The sequence below is a fragment of the Rosa chinensis genome, chromosome 3, assembly GCF_002994745.2.
Source record: "Rosa chinensis cultivar Old Blush chromosome 3, RchiOBHm-V2, whole genome shotgun sequence".
NCBI lineage: Eukaryota > Viridiplantae > Streptophyta > Magnoliopsida > Rosales > Rosaceae > Rosa > Rosa chinensis.
The window spans coordinates 22,432,015-22,459,423 of NC_037090.1; the positions used below are offsets into that span (position 1 = coordinate 22,432,015).

Genomic DNA, 27,409 nt, shown 5'->3' on the forward strand with positions numbered 1-27,409 from the left:
CAACCGCACCACGGATAGAAGAATTCTTACATACGGCAGCCGCACCACGTGGCCGTGCGGCTGTCCAATCAAAACCCACCAAATTTCTTAGTGTTCCGAAACTGCCCCTGTTTTTTAAAGTGAAATACCCAAAATACCCCCTGCTAAGAACCTGATTGGGCAGCCCTACCACGTGTCCTATACGCACGCCCTACGTAAGATCTCTGAATCATAATGCAAAGGTAACCAAATCACTGGAGGTGGGGAAGCAAACCACTTCAATGAAGAATAAATTAATCCCAAATTCGCCATAGAGTCTACAACCATGTTATCCTCACGATAAATATGGGAGCATCTAATCTCCATACTATGCATTTGAGTCAAGCAATTAAGCCAATGAGTCCATATAGACCACGGAGGCTAAAAAACCCGAGAATAAATACATTGAAGAACACCGATTGAATCACTTTCCAGCCAGAGATGATACCATCCACTTTTAAAAGCAAGATCAATTCCAATGATTACTGCAAGAAGCTTTGCAAAGAAAGAAGTTAGAACCCCAAGAGCTTGGCAGAAGCCATCCTGAAAAATACCACTAGCATTTCTAAACACACCACCACAAGCAGCAGGCCTCGACTTTCCCTTAGCCAGACCATCTGTATTTAATTTTAGCCACGGAGAGAGCGGAGGATGCCAGATAACCATACGAGGCGCATGACATTGGCGCGATAGAGGGGCAACTCTCAAAGCAGCAAGTAATTGCCTATCAACTGTACCAATAGCATAACTAGGAATATAAGGTCCTACATGCATAATCCAAGCTTTGACAGAGCAAGAAACTTATCAAAGGAAGGGAACCTTAATATCAAACAAGAGCCTATTCTGAGCCTTCCAAATAGCCATCAAAACAAATTAAAAGAATAGCAGAACATTATATAACTGAGGGGAAAAAGATTTGCCCACTAGCACACCCCAAAAAAATTGGATTGAACCTTGAGTTGAAGTGCAGTACCAAAATTGCTTGCAAGCCATTGCTAGACACTTTGAGCAAAAGGACAATGAAAGAATAAATGCACTGCAACTTCAAATGCAGAAAGACATATATGACAAATCGGCACCATTGGAACACCAGGGCGTTGCAATTGGACTGCTGTAGGAAGACGATCATACAAAAAGCGCCAAGCCAAAAGAGAATACCATGGGGGAATGAACTTTTTCCAAATAACACCTGCCCAGGCACAGATGGGACATTTTTGCCAAATATGGTTGTAGCCATCTGAAAATGTAAGACCACCTGAGACAGAAGGCTCCCAGATTAAAATATATCTTCCTGTGTCAGTTGGGATAGGCATATTTACAATCTCAGTAGCAATATTAGGAAAATAAGTACACAACTACAAAAAGTTAATCACACAACGGAACAGAAATCATCTGTTGTGTGTTTAAGTAAGCTTTATTGCACAATGGTACTTGTTATATTCTGTTGTGTGAATGCCAACAAAGTGAAAACTTTTTTATCAAAACTACATTGCACAACGGAAATGAAGTAATGTCTGTCGTCTGAGTCTTAAAAAATTTAGCGGCAGATTTCCCTCCACTTTGGAGTCTTGGTTGACTCTTGAAACACTGAAATTTGGGCTACTAGGACAACGGGTTTGACTATTTCCGTTGTGTGATTGAAAAACTAAGCATCGGAGTTTAAGAAAGCTTGCTTGAATGTCTTCCCCTACATAGGCCTAGTGCAAACTGTTGTAATTGTACAATAGATTTAAGTTTTTCTGTTGTGTGAAGATGGAACTGGGCAGCAACATTTTGAACCAAAATGCTAAAGGCGCCATGTTTCTCTCCATGATTTCACATTTTGATTTTTAGTGTTGCACTCAGACGACAGTTGGTGAGATTTCTGTTGTGTGAATAACTTTGAGAATTTATTACTAGGTTTAAACAAAAGAAAACAAAGCCTTCCACCCAGTCCTCTCTCAACGCTCGACACTCTCTCGACACGAAACAAAATCTCAGTCCTCTCTCATGAACCCTAAATCTCAGTCCTCTCTCACACTCCTCCTCCACCTTTCTTCCCCGATATACCAACCCAAATCCCTATATCTCCTCCTCCTTACTCTCAAATCCTCAAATCTCCTCCTCCTCGCCTTCAAAGTATGGTCAATTGAAGAGATGCAGAAGACTAACAGACTGTTCAAGCTCCTTGTCACGAAACTCTAACAGACTAACATCTCCATGGCCGCCAACCGCGCTACCATATCTTCTCTGCCGTAGTGAAGAATGACCATGTCCACTCTCAAAGCCTGAATCTCCCTCGTCACCGTACTCACCACCCAAGCCTCCTCTGTCTCCCAGTGACATATATGTTCAAATCCCTTTCCCACAATCTAAAATTTTCCTTGATTTTCAGGTTTAGTTGGTTCCGATTTGGTTTTAACATTGGTGTTTTCTTTCTTGTTGTTGCAGTTTTACTTGATTGGCCACCAAGACAGCCAAGTACGTCTTCCCAAGTAGTTCGAGGCTCGGACTCTCGAGGAAGCTCTCATGTCAGGTATTGTTTTTGGGTTGATTCCGATTCCAATTAGGGGAATCCTAAATCCCAGTTCCTATATAAACTCAGCTCTCTCTCTCTCTCTCTCTCTCTCTCTCTCTCTCTATATATATATATATATATATATATATATATATATATATAAAACCTGAGTCAGCGTTTCTGCTTTTCCTAGTCTTTGATCACCGTCTGAATTTTCTTTCTTCAATGCCACCGTAGCCATTAGTTGGGCTTTACTTTACCCTTTTAAATTCATCTTGCTATATCTGATTCCTTGCATAATTGGGAATTTAGGGTTTGCTTGTTTCGGTTTAGTGATATAATTGGGAGAATGGAAGGCCTTAATAGTGCAAATCTTCTTGGTGTTTGGTTTTTGTTGCGGTGGTTTCAGTTTTAGCAGTTTGTGGGCCGGCCCTATATTGGAGGTTCAAGAAGGGTGTTTAGTTGGGTGATGCCAAATCTTCTTGCCTAACTTGCAATTGTGATTACCCTCCTCCTTCGTCCCTACTCAAAATTGCTCCGAGTAACCCTCTTATCTCTATGTAAATGGCCGGGTTTTAATTTGGTTTAGATTATGAATGTTTGTGTTGTGATTCTATGTTTCTGGAAAGTTTGGTTCTTTGTGGATTGGAATGAAATTGAAGGGCACCCATGTCATCAGTTTGGGGTTTGGATCCTTGTTAGTGCTAGTTTTTTTATTTGGAGCTGCTCATATGATGCCCAATTCAGATTTAGATTTACTGTTTGATTTAAGTAAAGTTGAGCTCTTGGTATTGCATTATGAATTTCAAACTATTTAGCTTATGATTGATTTATAATATTGAAGCCCAGTTCTCTTTTGTAGTTTCTTGTCCATTTTTTTTAAGTTGAGAAATGTGCAATGCTTAGCTTAGGTCCCATATCAATTCTTTCTATTCAATTAAGCTGGTGTTTTGGGGATTAGATTGTTCACTCTAACTAGAGCGTGGATTAGATTCCCTTAATTATATCCTGTGGAAGAAGAAGGAGTTTACAAAATTTGTCTTTTTTGTGGAAAAGGTGAATTAATATGAATGTTCCAGTGTAGTCATTCCTTGTTTAGTTTGAAGTTAATTGCTGTATTGTAATATTGATTGCCTGTCTGCTATTATGCTTTTTATGTCCCAGAAAAGAAAATATTTTTTGTGCAGTAATGACATAGTATATGTGACAGAAGCTCAGGTAAATGATTATGGTTAGTGGAACTAGTACGAATGCTTGCTTTGTGGAAGTTTGGCAGAGAATTATTCTGTTGTATTATTGGGCATCTTGGTTGAGTTTTTTTGTTTTGATGCTTGATTTGGTATTCCCTTGTAGTTTAAAGGTAGTCAAACCCCAAACTTTTGATTTAGGCATTATAGGATGCCCTTTTGAGAAGTAATTTGCCATGTAGTGAAAAAGCTAGATGGGAATTAAATCAAATGTTTCACATTTATACGAACGTATGCAAACACACTTGTGCACATATCATTTAATATGGTTACTATTGATTTCTAAAGTGATGTGTACTTGATATATTCTGGAAACATATTATTAGTTCCATGGGTCACTCATTATGATGATGACCAGAAAAGTTTCAATTGATTTTAAGAATGCTGTCATTCAATGCAGACATCACATGTAATTTACCATAGGACTTTACCATAGGACCAATTTTCTGTCCGTAAAATTTGGCCGCCTGTTCTGTGTTTGTAGTGTCTATAAACTGTGTTTCCTAAAATGATTTCTCTGGAGCTGCCTGGGTTGTAAGTGGAAGATAAACTAGGGAAAGAAGAGCTAGGCAGCCTATCGACTCATCCTGTATAGTTTACCCACAGTTTACCACTTTACTAGGCATGTGCATATTAATGTAATCATGATTTCTTACCAGGTACTTCCAAGAATTAATCCAATGATAGTTTGTCCTAAAGTTCTTGAAGATCAGGTAAGTTGCAGCTTTGCGACTTCTAGATTTGTTTGGTAATGCACATTTCTCTATAAAAATGTGTTTGACTTTGTCATGTCTTTAGTAATTGATAGAGTAGACTGACAAATTGAAGATTTCATTAGTTAGGGTGATCTAGTTTTTCCTATTAGATCTTTCCTTAGGCTATGAAATTATAGTTATTCTTTACCAGTTTGGCAAAGGATTCATCTATACCACTGAAGCAAACTGATTTGTGTAAAATTTGTGTGCTGAGTTCTATCTTTAAACTATTGATGATATAAGAGTATTGATGATATAGTTTTACAGGAATTTACATATATAGAATGTGCTATCTAGCAACAGGAGTCTAGTGCTTTTCGTTGCCCATAGTTGATTAGGTTGGCAGCAATTTACCCCAAGGGCAATTTCTTAACACCTTTTGTGGCTTTCTTTCTTACATTTTTTTTTCCCTAATGAGATGGACTAGATCTTGGATCCAACTATTACCTTGTTACTGTAGTTTTCTTTACCTTTTTCTATCATTCAAATGGTTCATTGTGTAAATGGCTTTGATTGCAACCTGACTTAGAAGCAAGTAAAATATGTTCAAGAACACATTCCAATATGGGTTTCTCTCCATTCCATGCAGCCTTTTGTATGTCTCGACCTCTTTTGCTCTTGTGTTTTCAGTTTTCATTTATCATACTTGTTGTAATCTTGATGCTTAACCTGTGCATTTTTCTGGATAATTAGGAGCAAACATTTCCAGATATAGGATAAAGAAGGTGAGTCCGGACAACCTAGTAATAAACTTCTGACATGCTTTTTAAATTTCAAGTACTTTTATATGTTCTTGTCTCTCGAATATGGTCTGGACTGAAGAAGCAGCTCCTTAGTTTCTTTTTTTGCTCGGTCTAAGTTTCTTTGAATCTGAAATAAGTCTTAAGGCCTTGTGCTGCCAGTTAAAACTTATATAGGCTTCTATAGGCTTATTTGGATCTTAAATAAGTTTGAATCGGTAGCTCAAGGATTAAAGTGGTATGTTTTTCTTAAAGTTAATATCAGGGGGTGCATAATCACAGGCCATGTTACTTTTTTATATGCAGAAATATGATGCTGACCTAGCGGCAAAGGCAGCTGCTGTAACTGTCTGGGCATCCAAGTTGGGTGTGGATTGCATTTAGGAGATGAATCTAGAGCTAATGTTGCACAAGATAATGAACTTATCCATTAGAATCCTCAAGCATATGCTGCACGAGATGAAAATTGGATTGCTCGTATTGCAGCATTACTTATGAGTGAGGATTGAACACAATCTTGTATAGCTTATGAAATTAGAAGGCTTAGTTCAATGAAATGTTTAAATGCTTGTAATGTTGTATATGGTGAATCAATTGGAGTTTGTTTGATGTATCAAAGTTACTTTTAACATTAATATAAAATTATTGTTTATTGGTAATAATCTCTAGCATTGAATTTGTACAATTTCACCTAGCATTGATCTCATACAACACAATACAAAACAATGTGTTGTATGACTGTAAAGAATTCAAAACTAAGGCTTCTCTTACAACAGTCATTGGCTATTAGTCAGTTTGATTACAATAATCACACCACAACTAACTAAATATAGTTGTTGTGTGAACTAACAACCAACAACAAAAAAAAACAAAATTCTGTTGTATGAGATTCATAACATACAACAGAAATAATCTCATCTCCATTGTCTGAGCAAATCATCAGACAAGGGAGATACTTTCACTTCGGTTGTGTGTTACTTACCTCAGACAAAAAAAAAAAGAGTTATACATGTTGTCTGTTATTAATCTCAGACAACAGAGAATGAGTTATATCTATTGTGTGTTATGAATCTCAGACAACAAAGAATAAGTCATACCTGTTGTGTGTTATGAATCTCAGACAACGACAAAATTTCATTTTCTGTTGTCTGAATGTGTCGAGGCATCACCGCGCATGCCATGCCAGGCACATGCTGCGCAGAACTCACACAACATAAATAAGTATTTGTGTTGAGCAAATTATTATCACACAACGGTGAAATCACCGTTGTCTGATTTTTCAATCACACAACACTCACTTAGACCACTGTGAGCTTGGTCATCACACAACACAAATCTACCGTCGTCTGATGACCTTTTTGTAGTAGTGGTAGTGAACTTTTGGGGTAGTGACCACTCCTGATTAACAATAAAATTTGCTACCGTGGTAAACAAACTACGATCTAGGACAGTGGCCTGTAAAGCATCCAAAATACGCACATTTAGCCATTTATCTGCCCAAAAAGAAACTGAAGTACCATCACCAATAACCCAGCGACTATTATAGTGAATCATAGGCAAGGCTAACTTAAAACCATGCCAAATAGTGGAACTATAATAGGGAAAATTGAGACACCAAGTAGAAAGCTTGAAACGACTTCTCACAAAGGCACCCCAAAAAGAATCTGAGGTCATTGTCTCCCATGTAAACTATAATAACACAGTTGAGTTCAAAGTGGAAAAATGGCGTAAACCAAGCCCCTCCCCTCTTTTTTCGGAGCTCACACCCGTCTCCATTGAACAATCACTAACTTACGAGAATAAAGATCACCATACCATATAAAATTACGTGCACAAGCAGTGAGATGCTTAAGAAGAGAGGCAGGCCATAGATAAACTGAAAAGCTGTGGACAAGCATGCTTTGGAACACAGACTGAACTAACTGAACTCTTCCCGCCATGGAAAGCAGCTTCCCTTTCCAACCTTCTAATTTAGACTTGGCTCTGTCAACAATAGCTTGGAGGTGAATCTGACGCGGTTTACCTTTAAAAATTGGCACACCAAGATAGGTAAAAGGCGCAGTAGCAAATTTAAAATTCAGCACCCTCTCCACTGAGCCTCTGCGATGAGATGCTGAAGCACCAAGATAGAAAGTGCTCTTTCCCTCATTAACATATTGACCTCAAGCAGCCTAGTAATAATTGAGAAAAGAACGTAAATTACCTAGGGACCGGGAATCTCCATGACAAAAAATGAACTGATCATCAGCATACAGAACATGGGTGAGAGGCTCACAATCGCGTGGAGTTGATATATATTTAATTTTTCCTGACTAAAAAAGAGAACAGATACCACGACTTAGAGCCTCCTCAGCAAGGCAGAAAAGCAATGGTGAAAGCGGGACTCCTTGTCGCACACCCCGCGAACATGAGAAACAACCATGTGGAGAACCGTTAATGAGCACTGATAAGTGAGCAGAGCCAAGTATGGTACGGACCCAATCCACGAAGACACTAGAGAAACCAAACCTTAATAGAACTGCCGTGAAGAATTCCCACTTTAAAGTATCAAAAGCCTTTGCAATGTCCACTTTTATCCCAATGTTACCACAAAAAATCTTCCGGTCCAAGAGATTAAACCCCTCCGATACCAAACCAATACAATCTGAAATACGGCGACCCGGTAGAAAGGTTGTTTGCTGAGGGTAAATAATCCTAGATGTTATAGGGCCTAGCCGAGAAGCCAAAACTTTTGGAATAATCTTAAAAAGAAAATTAGCCAAAGCAATTGGTCTAAATTGAGTAACTCGATCAGCTCCATCCACTTTAGGAATGAGAACAATAAAGTTACTGTTAGGCTGTTAGCATTAGGATAAAGCCAATTTTTTTAGAAGAAATCCTCGACAAAAGCAACCACATCCTCTCCCACAATATCCCAGCAATATTGGTAAAAAGAACCCAGGAAAACCGTCTGGACCTGGAGCACTTGAAGGATTCATGGAGAAAACTGCCTGCTTAATTTCGTCTGCAGATGGAAGAGAAGAAAGTAGAACATTCTCTTCTGAAGAAACTAAGGCCCAATTTGGGATTGCTGTGCTGCGAGAAGAAGCACTTCTGATGTTGCTGCGAGAAGAAGCACTTCTGATATTGCTGCAAGAAGAAGCAGCTGATGTGTTTGGTAAACTGTTTTTAAAAGTGCTGTGTGAACCAAAAGCAATTTCTGAGTGTTTGGTAAATTGTAAGTAAAAAGTGCTTTGGTTTGGTATAATTACCAAAATGGGCATAGATGATAAAAGATGCTACTAAACTACATAACTTTGTTTTATGATTATGTAACTATACCAAATTAAATAATTTCTCATGTATTGTCCTTGTACACTAGTTTAAATTATCAATTCATCACTTTTATCTCAATATGTATATTAATTCTACAAATTATATAAGCAATTTTAGTTTTTTGTAATTTGTTTGCTTATATATTGCTTGGATCAAATAAAAGATTACATTAAACCCTTAAATATTATACAAATGAGTTGAGAATATTACACAAAACATGCCCCCACCATGGTATACGGGAAACATTACACAAAATGTATTAAAGTCAATACAACTTTGCAACTAAATGCTAAGTAGATGCATTCATTAGACTTTGTGCAATTGTATTTCTTAACATCTCCTTTTCTTGTCTTCCCGAACCATCTTCTTCATATGCATTGTCTTCTATTTCTTCATTGTTGTCTTCACTTGAGTAATCTTCACTTTTATCAAAATCATGATCTTGTTGAGCATATCTTCTTATGTAGTTATGAAGAGCCATTGTAGCAATAACTATTTTCACTTGTTTATCATAAGGAAAGCTTGGCATATCACGTAAAATACTCCACTTTTTTTTCCATACCCCAAAAGTGCGCTCAATAACACTCCTACGTGAAGAATGTGCATGATTAAATATTTCTTTATGACCTGTCGGTTCATCACCTCTACGAAAATGTGGAAGGTGATACCGCTCACCTTTATACGGTCCTAAAAAACCTTTCATTTGTGGGTATCCGGCATCCACCACATAATATTTTCCTGAAATTAAAAGTTATAATGAATGTTTGATTATGATATAATTTAGGATTTTTTTTTTTTTTTTGAATAAAGGGCGGTGCGGCTGCCCTCAAGCCTTGATTAGAGAAACTATCAAATACAAGGGGGGACAATGAGCCAAAACCCCTTATTACAATAAGCATCTAGAGAACATCCTGACATACTATCATGAGTCTCTACTAAACAACTGTATTCAACAAAGCACCAACTAGCAAAGAGCGCTCGACTGGCGACTCTATTTGCTTCACAGCGGTGACACAACGGAAAGATAACTTGATCTGCAACTCGACTACAGCATAGCATAATGTCCATACACACAGCTTTCCCATCATGTTGCCACTGGAACATATATCCAGTGACACGTAGTTTCACCCTACCACTAGGAGGCAGCGACCATTTGACAAAGCAAGGAACTCGCCGCCTACCTAGAGCAGTCACGTTACTGTCACTAGGAGGTTGCGACCATTTGCTAACGCAAGGAACCCGCCGCCTACCTAGAACAGACAAGGCACACCAAGTGCAAACACCGGCACGAAGCCCATCTCGTCCTACCAACCTATAGCAGTGACTTATTATAAACAGTAAACAAGCATAAATAAAATGAAAAACACAAATAACACATTTAGCCCAAGCCAGGCCCAAGAAGGGAGCCCAAACCCAAGCAACAATCCAAGGAAGAGGAAGCCCATCAACTGCCAGCCAGGCCTGGCCCAACTCCCCCACAGCCGCCACTGTCAGGACCTGCATAGCGCCGCCCCGCCACCTTCGCCGGAATGATGTTAACGATCCGGCATCTCCGACGCACCTAGGGATCCTGTCATTCCAGATCGGAGCCAAGCCTTGCAAAAAGGCCGTCCTCGTTGAACCAGGGAGAAGCCATCGTCGTTGCCCACCCGAATCAGGATCTAACGATCCAACCCAGATCGGGACGCTCTGAATATACCACGCCGCACCACCTGGCCTCCGCCGAAACGTTGATCTGGTCCGACGATTGGGCCATCGAAGAGGGAACCCGATCCAGCCAACAGATATGATCTTCCTCCCCTCTCTGACATCCACCGTGATCTCCCCAATCGAAACGTTGATTGATGGATCCGGCCTCACACCCAACTCACGCGGAGTCGACAATAGCCCTAGTGGAAAGCCGATAAAAATACTCTACTGTCATGGGCACTGCCTTCCCACCCTGCACATGCAAATGTGAATTGCATGTTGAAGTTGCATATAGCCAAAATATTTTGGGTGGGTGTTCCTTTTCGGCCAATGTATGGCACTTGGTCACATGGAGAAATTGAAGCTTGAACATGAACACCATCAATAGCGCCAATACAATCCTACAAATTATTTGTAATAGGTATTAAAAAAAATTTCTAATTAATGTTGCATAACAAAATAGCAAGCATTTATGTGTGTGTGTGTGATGACATATTCAATTTATATAAATGGAGCAAAAAATCAAAGCATATAAATCAAAACATTATACATACCTTAAAATGAGGCATGTATCTTGAGTCATTTAGAATTTCATTTGGGATGCTTGTAAATTCGGGATCTTCTGGCTTTATGAGCACTTTCGCCATATTATAGAAAATCTTGAGCATTTTATCAAAATATCTACTAACCGTCTCACCCGAACGTTGAAAACGCTCTTGTGTATTCCCATTGGTTTGACCTTGTCCTAAAATATATAGAGACATAGCTAACATTTCAACGGTACTTATGTTTTTTGAACCCTTCAACATCTTCTCAACATCATTCAATAGCATTAAGAAGCAATTTTTATCCATCCTAAACTGGTTATAACACCTACTTTCATTCCCCTCTAACACTTCCATTAACCAAATATAACCTATTTGGGAGCTTGTCATACATAGAGTTTTCTGAATGTACTTTTCAAGATAGAGTTGAATAAGACGACCAGTTACACATATAAGTTGGTCTATCTCCTCCTCATCTCCAGAAGCCTCCATACTTCACAAAATAAAACCTGCCAATTTATACTTGTTCATCAAATTTCAAAATATAAAATGGCTGTAACAATGAAAGCATAAACATGTAATGGAGCAGGAAGCAAAGAATTCAAAGAAACAAACAGAAAGCAATAATTAACAGATGCATCAATATCACTTTCAGCTTAGTAAAATAAAGTACCGTACACAATGAACATCACGCAATCTTAGTTCCTGGAAAATCACAAAAATAGAAAGGAGTTCAGCTTAGGTCTAAACAACAAGCAACACACATCTTATTACAAAGTAGGATCAGCCTACTCAATTTTCAGCTTTTTTCTGATTAAGAATCAGAAACTGGAGCTTGAGATCATCATCTGTCATAATAGAAAACATCTCTCGCTTCTCTTGAGAGCAGAACAACTCTGTTGCAAACCACCATAGCTTGGTACCAGTTTCTGCTCCTGGTAAAGTTGCAACAACTCGCATCACCTCCTGAATACTAGTTCCTTGTTCTGTACTAGTAGTACGGACAGATGTAGCTGTACTCCTACTCTCGACTACTTCAACAAGACGATCAATTTGTTTAGACAATTGAGCTGCACCTCCCACCTTTTCTTTCTTCCCCTTTGGCCCTCCCATAACTCCTTTATCTTTTTTTCTTTATTACGCCCAGTTTGGCACTCCACAGTTTTTCTCTTTTTCCCTCTTGGTTCACCTTGCTGGTCCATCTCCTCATCATCTCCAGAAATGTCATTATGCTCAGAATCCTCCACCACCTCTTCAATATCTATAGTAGCTGAGGGAATCATGACAGAGTGACCTAGGGCTGTGCTACCCCTAAATATGTTATCATAAACAGCCATCATTTCAGGACTAATTCCAACGTCACCAAATTTGCGATACTCTGGATTGATCTACAAAAGAAGAAGATAAGAGAAGATTGTTACTTATAATAATATTGATTACAAAGATTTCCAGCAAATGCAAACAATAAATATATCTCTAATCAAATATATCTCCATCGATAAATTTATTTCTTAAACTTGAATAAGCACAGCTCATAAGCACAGTTCAAAAAATAATATATAAATATATATATATATATATATATATATATATATATATATGGATTCTCCCTAAATCCATGGATACACACGAAACTCTTCACTTACATTTGTAGCCTTACTAAACAAACAAAAGCTTCAACAGAAAGCATTGATTACTCTCTGCACACTGCAGAACGTGCCAAAGCAAAACCAAAAATCAATGCTTTAAAAGCTACCCCAAAGTCTCTTTAATCATGATGGTACCTCACTTTGACTTCAAAAGCAGCTAACAAATGCAATTGATCGACTTTAATCTTGAAGTCAAAGTGAGGGTACCATCATCTCAAAATGCTTTCAATGCTTTCATTTTCGTCTACACATAGATCATTGTTGAAATAAAATAGAGCAACGGTAAACATGTACTGAAGCTGAATAGAATCATCAAGATGATTTATTGTTATCTTAATGCTTGCCAAAAGAAGCATGCATGATAAAATTCCAAAAGGCTTTGCAGACAAGCAAGCAGATCAACAGAAGCTAAATAAACCAAAATTCATACCATCACAAGGCAATTGGAAGGGCCATAACAAAGGGAAAGCCTAGAGTTTAAAATTTTAAATGACCAAAGTGTAAACGAGGACTGGTTTTGCACGGATGTAGGGTATAAAAAGAGAGCTGCTTCTTTGTGATTTGGTTTATATATCTTCATCTGATACCCTTCTACTTTATATGAACTTTTTCCCTCCAAATATTGTAAATGCATTTGGAACTGAAACTGATCGGTTGGCATTGCTGAAAATCATAGAATATATAACTACTGATCCATGGCTTCCTGAACTCATGAAATGAGTACTCTTTAATTCACTTCTGAACGTGCCAAAGCAAAACCAAAAATCAATGCTTTAAAGGCTACCCCAAAGCCTCTTTAATCATGTTCTTACTGAACACTAAACGAAATTGAAATAACACTTACTGAGATCAAACCAAAACAACCAAGCAGTCATAAAATCCCAACTCAAATCTCTGCATGCCAGAAATGAATAAAACCAACTACTGCCTAATTTTCGAAAAACATAACATGACCAAATCACAACCCAAAAGGCAGGTGCCATTCTTTCATAACAAGAACAACACAAGTATTATTAGTTCAGAGAGCCAAGAGAGAGCCAAAAAAATTAAAACCACAAGCAGAGAAGGAAAAATACACACCTGAATTTTGGATTCCCACCACTCAGCAGGTGCATCAACAGTCTTCCTAGTCGGATCCCATCCAATACCAGTTTCCTTATGCAATAGTGAACTCCACAATTTCCAATCATTTTTAAGTGAATCCCACTTATTTTTCAATTGACTTTTATCATAATCCCTTCCGGTTAACTCCTTAAAGGCCTTGATAACATTTGACCATCCCTTTTTATCAAAATGTGTACCAGGTCTGTTTCCCTTGGCCACTTCCTTAACAGCTATATCACAAAATATAGCTACTACCTCATAAGGCCATGTGGCTTTTCGTTTTCCAGATCCCTCATTTTCAGTACCGGTGGATTTCGTCTTTCCCATCTAAAGATAACACATGCTTAGTAGTAAACAAACAATAGTTATAAACTACCATATCCAACACCTAACATGATCCTCACACAACAAAGCTGCTGACCACAATAAAGATCTAGATATATACCTAATTTCAAACCATATGATTCAATGGCCAATTTGTAACTGGAACTAGGGACCAGAATGCATTAATTGGACACTAAATACAAAGGTTGAAATATAAACATATAAACGAACCAGTAGCAAAAAAAAAAAAAAAAAAATCCCAGTTAGCATCATAAGCCCAGAAAATTATCAAACTATGAAATTGTGGAGGGACTGGAATTGAATTGAAAGAGTGAAAAAAAAAAATCCCATGTAGCATCATAAAGGCCCAGAAACGAAATCAAACTATGAAAATGTGGAGGGACTGGAGTTGAATTGAAAGAGTGAATCTTACTCTATCTCTGCCTGTGGAAATTTAGTACCCAGAATACTACAAATCGACCAAATATAGAAACAGGGCCGCAGCTCTTGTTTCGATTTGTGACTACTTGTTCTGCAGGGGACGTATATAGAGAAAAGTAAGAACTTTAGAAGAGAGAATAAGAAGCGCAGCGAATCGAAGCAGTTTCATCAACATACTATAAATTTGGGGAGAGATGGAGAAGGAGGACTTACAGTGAGTTTGATTCTCTAAATCAATTCATCAGTTTCTAAATCAATTTGCTGTTGAGATCGATCTCTCGAGAGTTGGTACGCTTTGAAGAGCTTGGAGCACAGATCGATCTCTCGAAAGTTGGTACGCTTTGAAGATATTGGAGCACAGATCGATCTTTGAAGATGTTGAAGAACAGATCGATCTTTGAAGATGTTGGAGCACAGATCGATCTTGGAAGATATGTTGACGGCAGCCCAGATAGAGAGAGAGAGAGGCGGTGACAGAGCGATCTTGGAGCGCAGATCGATCTCTCGAGAGTTGGTATGCTTTGAAGATGTTGGAGCACAGATCGATCTCTCCTATGTGTTGACGGCAACCCCGCGTCCCAGCCTGTTAAGAGAGAAAGAGAGAAAACCTTATTGGCAATGTAATTGTTACAAAAGGATGAGGACATTATTCGTCATTTCGTAAATTTCATTAAATAAACACTGTTCACTCCGTGTTTTCCCCAGAATCAGAATCCAAAAGCTACTCCGAAGGTGCTTCTCACTTTTAGCTTCCATGAGAATCAATTTAGCCCAAAAGCAGCTTCTATAAAATTTACCAAACACTATATATTATGCCCAAAAGCAGAATCTATCTCAAAAGCAGGTCTAAAATCTATCCCAAACTGGGCCTAAATTAGGAATACTAGCACACACCAAATCTAGACCCTCTGAAATATGTTCATAATTGTAGAGAGAGTGGTAAAAATTTACCACATGATTAGCGATCTCAATGGGCTCCATGAGGGTCACATCCCCATCCTTGAGACAGCTTATTCGAGAATTAGCTGCCCCTACCCTTGCATAATTATGAAAGAATGCTGAACAACGATCGCCCTCAATTAACCACTTGACATGAGCTCGATCCCTCCAAAAGGCCTCTTGCATTTTCACCGCATCAAGAACAGCTTTCTTGGCTCTGGACTCCTCATCTAATAATTCCAAATTAATTCCATTACTAGAAATTTCTTGCTGAACCAAAGTTAGACGGTTACGGGCATCCTCCAACATTACATGAACATTGCCGAACACCGTATTGTTCCAATCCTTAAGACAACGCTTTAACTCCTTCAATTTTTGAAGAGTAACAAACATAGGACAACCTATAGCTTGGTAAGTACGCCAGCTATGTGCAACCAAATCCTTAAAACCGGAATGAAGAATCCACATTGTCTAAAAGCGGAATGGCTTAGGACCATTTAACATAGACTTATTAGCTGTGAAAAGGAGACCATTATGATCAGAAACAACATGTGGAAGGGCAAGACAACTAGTAAAGGGCCATGCTTCCAACCAACCATCATCACACGTAGATCTATCAAGACGCTTTTCAATATGACCAAAAACCCACCCATTTGACCAAGTGAAAAATGTACCAGCAGTGTCAAGGTGAGTGAAGTCACAAACCAATTTATAACAAATCAATAACATACTAGTTTTCTTTCCTTCGCCTACCGAAGTTGTAGATCATCTCTGAACAAAAAAAAAAACCTAAACAATTCGAAAACTGAGATTAAATAAAAAACTTGTAGCAATATGAAACTAGAGATGGTAACAGGGACGGAGTAGATTTGGGTATTCTACTGAAACAAAAACCTCTATACAGTACACATTGTTACATATCAAAGCCAACAAAACAAAAACTGATTAAAAGTTATGACTTGTTCTGTGTCTACATTCATGATTTCATAGGCGGAAATTAGGCCTAGCAACGTGCGGGTTCTTAACGGGCCAACCCGATAAGAACCTATTAGCTTAACGGGTTTCGTGGGCCAAACCCGGCGGGTTTGCGGGTTTTCCGTTGGAACCAGTTAAGACCCATAAATTTTTTTATTTTTATTTTTAACTTTTTATCAAAGCAACTAAAACCAATTAAGACTTATGTATATAACCCCTCATTTGCCATTTTCTCTCTATGAACTTTTTTGGTTTTCTATTTTTTATTTTCTATCTTTTTAGATATTTTTTTCCTTTCCTTTTTTGACAAAAAATAATTCACAAATCACAATTATACGACAATCCAACGGTCGGACCCTCACAGATCACCTAGAGGATCATCTTTACCGATTTATACGATGATCCAACGGTCGGATCCTCACGGATAGCTCTTAGGTTCATCCTCTTAAAATTATACGAAGATCCAACGGTCGGATCACCTAGAGGATCATCTTTACCAATTTATACGATGATCCAACAGTCAGATCCTCACGGATCGCCCTTAGTTTCATCCTCTCAAACTTATACGAAGATCCAACGGTTGGATCGTCCTGGATCACCCTTAGAATCATCCTCACAAAATTATATGACGGTCCAACGGTCGGATCCTCACGGATCGCCTTTTGAATCATCTTTGCACAATTATACGAAGATCCAACGGTTAGATCGTCCCAGATCGCCTTTAGAATCATCCTCACAAAATTATATGACGATCCAACGGACTAATCCTCACGGATCTCCTTTTGAATCATCTTTTCACAATTATACGAAGATCCAACTGTCGGATCCTCATGGGGAATAAGAAAAATTATAAAAATGCCCTGGTTGAAAAAAAAAAATAGGGAACTCGTATGGGTAATGGGAAATGGGTTTTTGGGAAGGATTTTGAGTTAATGGGTTCCAACGGGTTCCAACGGATTTAGCCAGCAAAACCCATTAATTTGCGGGTTTTTTGAGTGCGAGCTTTTTTTAGCCCGAATTAATAAACGGGTGGGTTTGTGCGGGTTTTTAGCGTGCGGGTTTGCGGGTTACGGTTTCAAATGCCAGGCCTAGCAGAAATGCAACCAGTTAACTTGAATGAAGCATTCATGACTATTAAAGGAAACTAAAATTAGGACTTGTTCCAAGTGTGCATCACTAGATATTGAGCGGGTTTTTCTATTGTCCTTCATCACCAATACAATCTGAAATACGGCGACCCGGTTTCATCACACCACAAATGGATATGATGATTTCATCTATGGCAAACTCTAAAATAATTTCAGTAATAAAAAATTAATTTTATTTAACTATATAGAAAATTAAAATAAATAAAATTTTACGACATTTTTTCTTCATTCTATTTTTTTTTTAAAGAAACGAAAAAGAGGGGTGCAACACGAGGGCTTCCCAGGAGGTCACCCATCCTAGTACTGCTCTCACCCAAGCAAGCTTAACTTTGGAGTTCTGATGGGATCCGGTGCATTATTGCTGGTATGATCGCACCATTTTTTCTTCATTCTATGGTTACAGAAAAACTATCCGTAGAAATTTTGCACATATATTTTTACAAAAAAACTATGTGTAGAAATCAGGGGCGGAGCCACGTTGGGGCACGGTGGGTCCCGTGTCCCAGTCAGATTTTAGTATATATATTGCTAGTTACATTATATTCACTAGTTATTGCCTTGTCACAGTGGTAGAGCCATATGTATATGTGAAGCTTCCAGGCTGGTCCCTGGTTCAAATGCTGGTTCCAGACTTCCAGTAAAGTGTTAATATTTTTTATTTTTTATTTTTATCATTAATCCTATTATTTCAAAACTCAATGTGCCAAATTTTTTTTTATTTCTTTCTTTTTTAAACATTAATACTATTATTTCTTCTCAGCAAAAAAAGAAGAAAGTATTATTTCATATACTTTCAAAAGTTCAAAGATAAATTATATTTCTATTATGAAAAATTTTCTAAAATCTAAAAATTATAAGTTTGATTAATAAAATATGTAATTTAAAAAAAATATTGATCTTTCCTTAACCTTATTCTAATTTTTTTTTTTTTAAAATTTTGATATATTTTAAGTTTAAGTTTCAATTTTGAAAAATAAAAATTTAATTGCCGCAATTGAGATCAATTTCAAGCTCCGCCACTGGCAGAAATATTGCAGATAAATTCATTACAATTTTTCGTCAAGGGTTATTTTTGGCTGGGTCACGGGAGATTGCCATTGTGACAAAGCATGATGCTATTTTAACAGACAATGACTCGCAGTTCCCTTCAAATTGAACACCATAACATCCCATTCGCAAACTAACATCAACTAACACAAGAAACTGAGTCTTGATAATAATTATTTGCAAACACTACAGATATGGATTTAATTACAAGAAATGCAGGAATATCAAATATTGCGAGAGAAACCTTACTTTGCATTGTTCCTAGTTACAAGGAATTCGAGGTACTGTTTCACCATTCCTACATGTTCTTCCCTCCATTTTTCAAATGGGATGATGATGAGCTTTGGAATTGAATGATGGAGTAACAAAAAAATTGAGACGAACGGCATCGGAAGAGATGCTAATTTCAGACAAACTAACTAGGAGATCATAGAACAGAAGGAGTGTGTGGAGCTGCTCCACAAACCTAAATTGTATAGAAAATGGACGTGAATATATTGGCTTTGGCTGAAGTGAACTACAGAGAGTCAGAGAGAGTTGTTAACAATTGACATAAAGCTGCAGAGAAAGAGAATTGATTCTCTGCGTGAATCGGACAACTGGTACACGTTGTGAGCCCAAAGAAAATGAAATTGCGTTCTTATGCGGTCCATGTTTACGAGCCCAAAACCTGAAACTACCAATTCGCTCCATAACTGTTCTTTCTGTTTGTGTTGTTTAGTGTTCATATGAAGTTTTGATTGCTGAACTTTCAGGCTCTGTGGCTCCCATGATTTCCGATCAGGGGTTGCAGAGGCGAATAGATTGATAGACGATTTGACTGCTTTGAGTTCCAAGCCTCTTGGTTCAGTAATGTATGTTTTCCACCGTAATTGTGATGTCGTTCGTAGAGATTAGAGATTGAATGCTGATTTTGCTTTGAAGTGCTTTATAGTAAACCTTTAGCAGTTGTGTTGTGATACATAGGCTGATGTAAGTAGATGGTAAATGCTTTGATTACTCTTGGATTACGGACTTTGAAGAGGGCACTCATTTTGATTTGTTTATTAGTTACTTCTTGTGTTCCGCTGTAATTTCAACTACTTACTTAGGCTTGTGATTAGAGATTGAATGCTCATTTTGCATTGAAGTGCTTAATATTAAGCCTTTCGCGGTGGGGAATTTGTGTTATGATATTTAGGCTGATCTAAGTAGAGCCTTCTTGGATTTTGGACTTTGAGGAGGGCACTCATTTTGATTTGTTTATTTGTTAAGTTTGAATCCAAGCTGAGGAGATTTTGAACCGAAGATCCCTGCTTTCTGGTTGTGTCACGATTTTCATTAACTTCATTTTTGTTATGTTGTAGAGGAAGTCGAAGACTGGTAGCACAGTATATGTCAAATTTCGGCGCTGAAGTTAGTTTTCACATGTTCCACCACTTCTTTTCTAGCCCTGATTCGAGAAGAATCGAACAGAATGTCAGTTGTGCATTGCATGGTGTCATCAACACTGTTGGAATTATAAGAGCACCACGTGGTGATGGGAAGTAAGCTATTGTGTTGGTGACTCCTTTCAATTCAGCGAAAGTTAACACGAATGAGGCCTTATCTTTGGGAATTGCATACTCAGTATTTTCCTTGCTTACCAGAGTTCCCTGGCTGGCCAAGGATGTGATATGGCTCGCTGCAGATTCCCAATTTGGTGAGTATGCCGCAGTTTCTGCTTGGCTAAGAGACTATCATCCTCCTTTATTCAGTGGACTGGGCACAATAGATGCAGAAATGTGTCCTCAAAGCAATAATCTGCATGGAATGGAAGAGAAACATTTTACAGAAAGGATGACTTATGATGGATTTAAACGGGCTGGGACCCAGCCCTTGTTGTGAAGGTTCGTGATCGGGCTCATCAATATGAGGACAGTCTATGCTGAGGCATCTAATGGGCAGATGCCAAATCTTGACCTCATCAATACTGTGAATTATTTAGCAGTACATACGCAAGGTTTGCGGGTAAAGGTGGAGAAATTGAGGTCTTTCCTTGATATGGGATGGCTTGAGACTTTGGGTGAAATGTTTGAATTACTAGGCCATTAGGCTAGAAGCATAAATCCCCAATTGAAATTTGGTATCCCAGCTGCAGAGTATATTGAGGGTAGTGCCACACTTGCATGTTCATTGTACTACCAGGTGGGTCTAATTTGCTTTTTGTTATTTCAAATAGTGGCCTGTCTGTGTTTATAGTCTCAAATTTGATCAATAAGGATATAAAATTACTTGTTTAATTACTCATCTCTGTCCACAAGGGTACGTTTACTTATATCATGTAGTCTTCATGATGTAGGCTTTGGGTGTACCCACCGGCTCCATGGTGCTTTTAACTGACTAAGTAACTGTAACTGGTCAAGTAACTGACCAAGTAACTGTAACTGGTCGAGTAACTGACCAAGTAACTGATCAAGCACCTGTAGCTCAACCTAATCTTGAACATCCTCAGCCTAGAAGATCATAGAGAGCAAGAAAACCAACTTTTTTTTGGGGGGGGGGGGGGGGGGGGGGGGAGGGAAGAGAGTGACTATATTGTTTATCTGCAAGAAGCAGAAATTGAAATGGACTGTGCAGAGGACAATGATCCAACTACATTTAATCAGGCTATTGAAAGTAGTGAATCTCATCAATGGCAGCTAGCAATGGAAGCAGAAATTGAATCCATGAGCCAAAATGCAGTTTGAGAATTAGTTGAACCTGACCCTAATCAGAAACCTATAGGTTGTAAATGGGTTTTCAAAACCAAAAGGAGGGCATTGACTTTACTGAGACTTTTTCTCCAGTTTCTACAAAAGACTCGTTGAGGATAATCATGGCTTTAGTGGCTCATTTTGATATGGAGCTGCACCAGATAGATGTTAAAACAACTTTTTTGAATGGTGAACTAGATGGTGTGATTTATATGAGGCAGCCAGAAGGGTTTGTACAAGTTGGAAGTGAACACTTAGTGTGCAAGTTAAGAAAATCAATTTATGGCCTAAAACAAGCTTCTAGACAGTGGTACAAGAAATTTGATTATGTGATTTCTACTTTTGGACTTACAGAAAATGTTGTTGATGAGTGTGTTTATTTGAAGACAGTTGGGAACAATTTTATTTTCCTAGTTCTCTATGTGGATGATATACTCTTGGCTAGCAGTAACCTAAAACTGCTCAAAGACACTAAGAATTTTTTGTCAAAGAATTTTAACATGAAAGACTTAGGAGAAGCATCCTATGTACTAGTATTGAGATTAAAAGAGATAGGGCACAGAGACTACTTGGTTTGTCTCAACAGAATTATGTTACCAAAATTATAAAGAGATTTGGTATGGAGAAGTGTGCAGCTGGAGAAGTTCCCATGTCCAAAGGAGATAAGTTAACCAAGAAGCAAAGTCCCAATAGTGATGTTGGAAAGGAAAATATGGAATCAAAGCCTTATGCCAGACTAGTAGGAAGTCTCATGTATGCATAAGTCTGCACTAGGGCAGACTTGTCTTTTGCAGTAGAGATGTTGTCAAGATTCCAGTCTAATCCAGGCCATGAACGTTGGGTAGTTGGGAAGAAAGTGTTGAGATACATGCAAAGAACCAAGAATTATATGCTAGTGTATAGGCAAGTGGAGGATCTGAAACTCATTGGATTTTCAGATTCTGATTTTGCCGGGAATTATCCAGACTCCAAGAAGTCGACTTGTGGATATGTGTTCATGCTTGCAGGAGGTGCTATTGCTTGGAAAACCATGAAGCAAACTCTTGTTTCAACTTCTACTATACAAGCTGAATTTATTGCAGTATATGAAACTGTGTGTGAAGGACTTTGGACTAGGAATTTTCTCATGCAAACCAAAGTATTGAGTCACATTGTGGCTGGCACACTTGTGATTTATTGTGACAATAAGGCTGCAGTTTTCTTTAGCAAGAACAGTAAAAGATCAAATAATTCTAAACACATTGATTTAAAGTATTACAGTGTTAGAGAAAGAGTAAAGCATGGTGAAATAGCTGTTTTGAGCATTGACACGAATTCACAGCTAGCAGACCCCTTCACCAAGACCTTGTCAGTAGCAGCATTCCAGAAGCATATAGCAAGCATTGGAGTTTTAGCTAATCTAGATGCTTAGGTTCAGTAGAGAGTTATTCCAGTTGGAGCAATTTAAATTTCTAGGGTTTTTGAGTTCTTGTATTTTCAGTTGTGATCTTTTGACTTTATTTATCACAACTTGTTTGTAATGACAGATTTTATTATTAATAAATTTTGAGGTATTTTCAGAGGTTGGTTATTGCTGCAGCTTTTATTAAATATTCTGAAAATTGTTGATTTTGTACGTAAAGTTATACTTGCTATCAGATGGCTTAAATCATGTATAACATGATGTTAAGGTTCAAGCAATAATTTTAAGCCATCAGTGTTCAGTAAATTTGCTTGAGTTTCTGGTTTTAGAAACGTAAAGTAGGACCTAATATATGTTTACTTGTTGATACACATTAACATATATTGTATCACTTTTTGTTTGACATATGTGGATTGCAGGAGCTTGTGTTTGTGGTTTTGAAACTCTGCATTTTTGTTAAAATGTATACTGTTTCTTGCTCTGCATAAGTAACTGTGATCTGACCATGTTGGAATGGATTTTTGGTTTGATTTTGTTGTCTGGCGCATACTACAGTAAGTTGAGTAGTTTCTGACATTTTCTAGTGCAAATTATCAAGTTTAATATGTGTCAGTCCAAGGGGGAGATTGTTAGAATCAACATGGACTTGTCACACATTAACATATAGTAAATTGATAATTAGTTTAATATCAAAACTAGTTCAACATGGACACAAACTGTAAATCAATACTTGAAACTTAATGAAATAGTTTATCAATTCATTAAGGCAAGTAATCCTATTCTTAGTCTGCAAGAAAGACTACAATGATGTGATACATTAAAAATCTAACTAGGAAACCTAATCCGATAAGGAATGCTTTAATGGGAAGTTTCTTGAGGGTTCAGTCACCTATATAAATAAGATGAACTCGGTCCCTGATTACTACCACTATTATTGCATAAGTTCTATCCATTGAGAAGCAAGTTGGTAAGTAACAGAAAACCATATTAAGTGATCGAGTTTAGCAGCTGCATAAGATGGAATCCATACCAGTAATTGCAGAAGGTAAGTCTTGATCCTTTTATGAGTATTGTCGAGTTGATGTGCATATGTTGTGAGCATGTATATGGTTTTACACAAGAAACTCAAGCTGGTCCATTGATTTTGGGAGGTATGAGTTACTTTTTTTTTCTTTTGAGAAGAAGGAAATTCTATTAATAACCAAACATATTACAGAGCATTACATTGGAACGACCTGTTACGGGACCGTCAATACACTTGACCTTCCATGCGCCAAAAAGGCTCAACCCCTAACCAAATTTTACGAGTAAACCTACGGGCTACACCGAGTAACAACCAAATCTGATTGGCTACTCCGAGTAACAACCAAACCCGACTAGCAACACCGAGTAATAACCAAACCCAACTGGATCGAAACGAACCTGCCACCTATATAAAGATGAACCGATTCACCCGTTCAGACATCGTGTCCCAAAACAGCCAGACCACGTGTAAGAGGTGATTCACCATCACATTGATAACTAGTAAGCACCGACAAACCCAACCTTCACTCAAAAGAGGAGGGACTTACTGTCAACAAGACAACAACAGTCAACCAAACAACAGGAAACACAAAGACACTAAAAAGGCCGCCCAAGACCAGAGGTCAGGCCCAAAAACCAACTTCCCCAGCAAAGAGCAAACGCGACAGACAACCATTCATGTCTCCGGCCAGCTCCAGAGTCACCACTCCACTGCCACACACCACCATGTCCCGTCGCCACATCCCTATGCCGCTACACCGCCTGGCCATGTTGCAGATCGATCCAAAACCCAACTGAAGACCACAACCAGAACCAAAACCGAACCAGAAACTGGTCTCGGTTCGATCTCATCCGCCCCAGCACGGATCGCCAGATTGGAGATGCAAGAACCCATCGCCAAAAAGGGCCATCACATCACTTCTCCATAACCACCATCGTCCCTGATTTGAGAGGAGCAGATCGAGATTTGTCCTCCCAAACCGAGACCAAAAAACCATCCTCCTTCCCAGGACTGCTCCTCTGCCCTGAAGGCACTCCGCTACTCAGCATCGCCATTCTCTCCCGGGCCGGAACGCGGCAGAGACGCCAACAGCGTTCAGCTGGGAGAGAACAAACCTTCGAGATCTTCCTTTTTTTTTTTCCCTTCGCGCGTGGGGCGTGTTCTCCGCTTTCTTCCTTTCCGTCTAGAGGTATGAGTTACTTATGACCACGTCAAGCATAAGTGACATTTACCTGTATTTTTTCTTCTTTTAGCTAAATGTGTGGAGATACTAATATTATGCTCTTAATTAAAGTCATTCGCTTTAATTAGTTGATAAAAAGAAAGTGATGCCTTGGATGTTGTTGGTATACTTACAGAAGAACTATGAAAATTGAGCTACCTATTGAATCTATTTGTTGTTCCAAATTATTGTGCTTCAGTTGGACTCACATTAGATAGCCAAATTTTGTACCTTGTTATCTTCGTCTATTTTGAAATATTTAAATACACAAATTTGGTTAGAACATCAGTTTTTGCAATCTGTAAAATAATAACAGCTTCAGTTACATTACATATCCAATGTGAAAGTATGCTAACATTTCTTCAATTATATTTACTATTTTATTACTCATAGAACTTGGAAGAAAACAAACCCGCAGCATTGCTCGGGCTTCGAGACTAGTAAAATGATAAAACTAAAACTGAGTTGCAGAAACAGAAAATAGTTTATCTACCAAAATATGGTAGTTTCGTCATTTCACATGACGCCCCATTGACTTGTATCACACTGCTTGACCCATATCACCTCTTGTCTTTTTTTTTTTGGCCAATGACAAGAAGATATATTAATTAAAACGAGCTATTACAGAGAGGCCCAAAACCTCCTAAGAGAAACAAACAACAAGGAGCAAAAAGGCCGAGACAAACTGTTGAAGCGGTGCATGGATATCTTCTGTGATTTATCTGGTCAGTCAATTAACTTTGACAAATCTCTTGTCTATTGCTCTCCTAACATCACTGATGCAGCATGCCTTTGATTCATACTAGAGTTACTAAAAACACCTATTCTGGCATTGGACAAAGTTCAAGCTAAACTTGCTAGCTGGAAAAGTAAAACCCTTACTATGGAAGGCAGGTTGACCCTTATTCAAGCAGTTACTTCATCAATTCCTGTCTATTCCATGCAAACTGCTAAACTCCCAATTCAGATTTGTGACAAATTGGACAAGTTAAACGGAGCTTTTCTTTGGGCCGCTAAACAGAAGAAGATTCATCTGGTTAATTTGGAAAATGTCTGCAGACCTAAGGAGGTTGGTGGCCTACGAGTTAAAAATTCTGCAAGATTCAGTAGGAGATTGTTGTAGGGTGATCAAGAGATTTGATGTAGAATCTTTAACGTGAAATATTTGAAGAACTGTTCTTTGTTGTCCCCGCAGTATAAAAAACCCCAAAGGTGCTCTAGCACTTGGTCTGGCATTGTGCATGGTACTAAGCTACTAAAACAAGGTCTTCAATGGAGGATTGGCGATGGTGCTCAGGTTAGTTTTTGGAATGATGCTTTATCTAATATTGGTCTTATGAGAAACCTTGCTATCAATGTTGGCAATATGAATGGTAATGCTACAGTGACATATTTTCTTCATGATGGTCATTGGAATTTGGACTTATTAAGATCCTTTCTTACATTTGATGTTGTGAATAGCAAGGAATTAAAAAGTGCGCCTGAGGGCTCAAAATGCGTGTTTGGCCATCTTTATTGCCTCAGATTCGATGGCAAGGCATGAAGGCATTGTGTAAGGCGCTGAAGGCGTACAAAGGCGTCAAAAACATGCTTTAGGCGTACGCGCAAAGGATTTTTTTATTTTTTTCTTGTCAAACGTTTCATGGATTGTCAAATCCCAACAAATCAGGGACTCTATCATCACAATTACAATCAATATTATCCTTTAAGAGTCATTCTTAAAGTAAACCAATAAAAAATCATTCCTTTCTAGGTTTCCTATATAGTATAGAACTATCAAAGTATCAATGGTGGTTCTGCATGTTCTGGGTTGATGTAAAATAGTAGAAATGGAAAAAGTTACAGCACTAATCACACCTATACTCCTCCTGAATATCTTAGAAATGGTAGGGGCTTAGCTTCTTACTTCAATGTGTTTACATTATGTTTCTATTTTGTGTTTTAGAGAATTGAAAAAATTGTATTGTATTGTATTCATCTCACCATGAGGTTTATATAGGGTTACATCATGTATACAAAAGGCAATACATAATAGCTATACTAATCAATCAAACACATTACGAGTCTGTCAATCGCACATTACACATATGTCAATCGCACATTACAAGTATATCAATCGCATACATTACAAGTATGTCAATCACATACATTAAGCAATACCTATTGCATGAATATTCATTATCATTTACAACACTCCCCCTTGGATATTCCATGTTAATAGTGTTACCTCTGCTATGCGCTTCTAAGTTGCCTCGTCAAAAACCTTGCCAAGTAATAAAAACCCTGTGAGAAAAACAACCTTGGTCGAAGGAGAAAAAGAGCACAACTCGCGTGAATGTGGAGTAGTCGACATCCTTCAACACTCCCCCTTGTGCCGCTTAAACTCGGTGATGACGCTTTGATAGTTGCCTCACTAAAAACCTTGCCAGGTAACAAAAATCCTGTGGGACAAAAATAACCCTGGTTGAAGGGAAAAAAGAGAAGAACATGTCCTTCACTCTTCGAGATCGAACATGTAGACATCATACCTCCCCCTGCTGTCAAGGTCTCCCCCTGGTTTCTACAATTATGGGAGTTCGGATAACTTTCTTAATCCGATGCTCTTCACATGTTT

General features: G+C 38.3%; 1 protein-coding gene, 1 long non-coding RNA gene and 1 other non-coding gene across 4 annotated transcripts; 1 reads left to right on the top strand and 2 right to left on the bottom strand.

Annotated features, from left to right (window-relative positions):
* The first annotated feature begins 1,908 nt into the window (after window positions 1–1,908).
* On the top strand, window positions 1,909–5,919 carry LOC112195145. 2 transcript variants are annotated; one of them, XR_002934386.2, is made up of 3 exons: window positions 1,909–2,533; window positions 2,925–5,242; window positions 5,564–5,919. It is a non-coding gene; the product is annotated as an uncharacterized LOC112195145 (long non-coding RNA). The 2 variants fall into 2 exon arrangements; XR_002934382.2 differs by having other exon boundaries at window positions 1,909–5,242.
* Window positions 5,920–11,441: 5,522 nt separating this feature from the next.
* Window positions 11,442–15,026, bottom strand: LOC112194303 (L10-interacting MYB domain-containing protein-like). Its single transcript, XM_040516879.1, has 4 exons — window positions 14,538–15,026; window positions 14,317–14,415; window positions 13,536–13,886; window positions 11,442–12,194 (listed from the first exon to the last, which is right to left on the bottom strand). The coding sequence occupies exons 3-4, from the start codon at window positions 13,884–13,886 to the stop codon at window positions 11,838–11,840; spliced, it is 708 nt and encodes a 235-aa protein (XP_040372813.1). The 5' UTR covers window positions 14,317–14,415; window positions 14,538–15,026; the 3' UTR covers window positions 11,442–11,837.
* Window positions 15,027–17,645: 2,619 nt separating this feature from the next.
* On the bottom strand, window positions 17,646–17,764 carry LOC112195525. Its single transcript, XR_002934587.1, has one exon. It is a non-coding gene; the product is annotated as a 5S ribosomal RNA (ribosomal RNA).
* Window positions 17,765–27,409: the final 9,645 nt, after the last annotated feature.

Bases quoted from the DNA above. Each gene is read 5' to 3' on its own strand.
- LOC112194303 (XM_040516879.1), bottom strand. From the start codon at position 13,886: ATGGGAAAGACGAAATCCACCGGTACTGAAAATGAGGGATCTGGAAAA. The intron at 12,195-13,535 runs GTGTGTATTTTT...CTTCTTTTGTAG, and splicing joins GGTGGGAATCCAAAATTCAG to ATCAATCCAGAGTATCGCAA.